A 3,660-nucleotide genomic window follows, 5' to 3' on the forward strand; every position below is an offset into this window, starting at 1 on the left:
ATATATACATACATATATATATATAGTATATATATAATTTTTTAATCTCTTTTCCCCCATGGAGGAGATTATTCTTTCAATAAATATGCTAAGTTTTTTTGGAAATGACTACATTTGAAAAAAACCTTCTTTGCATTTGCTTTGTCACAACTTTCCCATAAACAAGACAAGATAAAATTGTCATTTATGCAGTTAAAATTTGCTAAATGTGTTGTTTCTTCCAAATGAATGTTTGCATTTTATTTCCCAGAGTCCCCCCCCCTTTAAAACCAGTTATTGCTCCACTAAGAAATTTCTTTACATTTTCCTCAGGAATGTCATTATCTGCTGGATCTTCCCCTCTTCATTCCCCCAAGATTACTCCCCATACTTCTCCTGCTCCCAGAAGAAGAAGCCACACTCCAAACCCAGCAAGTTACATGCTGCCTTCTAGTGCCTCTACACCTGTTAATAATCCTGTTTCTCAGACTCCATCTTCTGGTCAGGTGATTCAGAAGGAAACTGTTGGTGGGACGACTTACTTCTATACAGACACAACTCCAGCACCTTTGACTGGAATGGTATGCTTAAATTAAAGAGGGAATTGCTGTGCTCTTTGAAAAGTTCCTTCTTATTAATGAGGAAGCTTAACTACTCCCTCTTGGATCTTTATATTATGATGTGAAAAAATACTTAATTTCTATCTTAATCTTTTTATTTCTTTAAGTTAATCTGATTCTGCCTTACTAATAAAGTGCTTTAGACAAATTCGGTTTTAATCAGAAATTAGATTATACTCATACTCTTTAGTATTTTGTGGCATGTTTTGTTTGTGGATTAGCTAGTAGTTCAGCTATCTAGAGCTGACTTTTAGTTATGATATAGGCTTACCTCTAGTAAAAAATGGGGGAAAGATGTATTTTGAAAGTAGTTGTTGGAAGTAGACTGATGATAAACTTTTGCCTTAGATGAAGAAATGTTAACTGCTAGATGTCTGGATAGTAGAATGACATACATGATAAGGGCTTACAAGATGGGGCAGTGCTAAGGTAGGAGAAAATTCAGACCAAAGGAAGCCATGATTTTGGACAAGGAAAGGGCTATCAAAGAGCTGGTGATGGAGAGAGAAGAATCATGAAACAAATAGGAAGAGGAAGACCCGGGGGTGGGGGTGGGGGGATGACGACATGAATACAAAAACTGAGAAAGGAAGAACATACCCTGAAGAAAAGATTCTTCTCAGGATAAATTAGTGATGTCAGGAGAGGAAAAAAGAACAGGATCCAGATTGGGAGAAGAGAATAGTGAGATGTAGAAAGAGGAAAAGGAAGCAGTGTCATAATATAGAAATTATACCCTTTTAGTTTTATTATCTTGCCCATATTTAAAACATTTTATAACTCAAAAGCTAAAACGCAACTATATTAGGAAGATTTAAGTAATACCCAGAAATTAAAGAAGGACAACCCAACAATAAAAATAAAAATGAGAAAACACTTAAGCAAGACACAAAAACAGATTTCCAGTTCACCAATGGCAAATAGTAGGACAAATGAGGATGAAAAGTCTGATAGTGAACCAACAGGACTCCCTGGACCCATAGCACAGGAGGTAACAAAACAGATCAATCAGGCTCTAGAAAAATTCAAATCAGAAATAATTTCCCAGTTAACCAGAGAGATGATGAGCAAAATGGAAGTCATGATTCGAGACTCTAGAGCAGAAACTGACAAAAAAATAGATGAGCTCAAGACTATGATAGAAGCCATGAAGACTCAGCATAAGAAAGAAATGGAAACAATGAATGCCCAACAGAGGAAAGAAATGGAATCCATAAAACAGATTCAAACAGATATCCAGGAGATTAAAAACTCTATTGAAAGTGTACGAAACAGAATAAAAGATTGCGAAGATAGAATTTCAGATATAGAAGATAGGATAGCAGTCAGTGACCGTGAAAAAAGAGGTCTATTAAAAACAGTAAGGGATCATGAGAAATCAATCCAACAACTCCTAGACGATACAAAGAAAAATAACATAAGACTGATAGGAATTCATGAGAAAACAGGAGAAAACACAAATAATATAAAAAAGCTCTTTACAGAATTAATGATAGAAAACTTCCCAAACAGAAGGGAAGAATTAGACATACAGATAAGGGAGGCATATAGAACCCCAACTAGCCACGATAAAAAAAAATCTACACCTAGACATATAATAATCAAGATTCCAGAAATCCAACAGAAAAACAAAATACTACAAGCAGTAAGAGAAAAGAAACAAATCACATGCAAAGGGAAGCCCATTAGAATCACAGCAGACTTTTCAACACAAACCCTTAGGTCAAGGAGAGCCTGGAGTGAGGTATTCCAAGTCCTAAAAGAAAAGAACCTCCAACCTAGACTGATGTATCCTGCAAAACTCTCTTTCAAAATAGATGGGGAAATAAAATACTTCCACGACAAAGAGCACCTGAGAAATTTCATGAACACCAAACCAGCACTGCAAGGAATTCTAAACAATATCCTAGAAAAGGACAACGAAATTCACAATAACATGAGGCCCAACAGACCAAATCAAATAGGTAAGGCAAAAAACTAAAAGGAGATGGAAGAAAAAGTAAAAAGAGTCAAGTCAACAAAAGGACAACAACCTGACAAGAATAAGTCAAAATATATCAGTTGTAACCATCAATGTTAATGGCCTCAATTCACCAATCAAGAGAAACAGATTGGCAGAATGGATTAAGAAGCAAAATCCAACAATATGTTGTATACAAGAAACACACCTAGTGCAAAAGGAAGTCCATAGACTGAAAGTGAAAGGATGGAAAACAATTCTCCATGCGTCAGGAGTCCAGAAAAAAGCAGGGGTAGCAATCTTATTCTCAGATAAAGTAAATTTCAAACCAAAACTCATTAAGAGAGACAAAGAAGGACACTACATCCTTGTAAAGGGAACAATTCAAGAGGAAGAGCTGACAATCATAAACATATATGCACCAAATATAAATGCCCCCAACTATATAAAACAAATATTAAGTAACATGAAAAACCAAATAAGCACTAATACAATTGTAGTGGGGGATTTAAATACCCCACTATCACAAATTGACAGATCTACTAGGCAGAAAATCAACAATGAAATAATAGAACTGAACCAAGCTTTGGAACACATGGACTTAATAGATGTTTATAGAGTATTCCACCCCCAAAAACCAGAATATACATTCTTTTCGGCTGCACATGGATCATTCTCCAAAATAGACCACATACTGGCTCACAAAACAGGTCTAAATAAATGCAAAAAAATTGAAGTCATCCCCTGTTTATTATCAGATCATAGTGCAATCAAACTAGACATCAATAGCACAAGAAACTATAGAAACTTCACAAGCACATGGAAACTGAACAACACTCTCCTAAACAATCAATGGATTACAGAGGAAATTAAAGAAGAAATTAGACAGTTTTTACAAATAAATGAGAATGCCAATACAACATACAGGAATCCTTGGGACACAATGAAAGCAGTTCTTCGTGGAAAATTCATAACATTGATTGCCCACACTAGGAAAACAGAGCGGGCTCAAATAAACAACTTAACAATGAAACTTAGACTCCTAGAAAAACAAGAGCAAGAAAAACCCAAAGCTCGAACAAGAGAGGAAATTATAAAGAT

At 35.4% G+C, this 3,660-nt stretch overlaps 1 protein-coding gene across 6 annotated transcripts in view; it reads left to right on the forward strand.

Annotated features, from left to right (window-relative positions):
- Positions 1 to 3,660, forward strand: part of Pan3 (poly(A) specific ribonuclease subunit PAN3) — a 126,444-nt gene that overhangs the window by 88,127 nt on the left and 34,657 nt on the right. For all 6 annotated transcript variants that reach the window (XM_010623842.3, XM_033759917.1, XM_010623841.3 and 3 more), the window contains one exon: positions 313 to 560. In XM_010623842.3, the coding sequence (XP_010622144.1) occupies positions 313 to 560 (248 nt within the window). The remainder of the gene's footprint in view (positions 1 to 312; positions 561 to 3,660) is intronic.

The sequence above is a fragment of the Fukomys damarensis genome, unplaced genomic scaffold, assembly GCF_012274545.1.
Source record: "Fukomys damarensis isolate Sample0158 unplaced genomic scaffold, DMR_v1.0_HiC HiC_scaffold_38, whole genome shotgun sequence".
Classification (NCBI taxonomy): domain Eukaryota; kingdom Metazoa; phylum Chordata; class Mammalia; order Rodentia; family Bathyergidae; genus Fukomys; species Fukomys damarensis.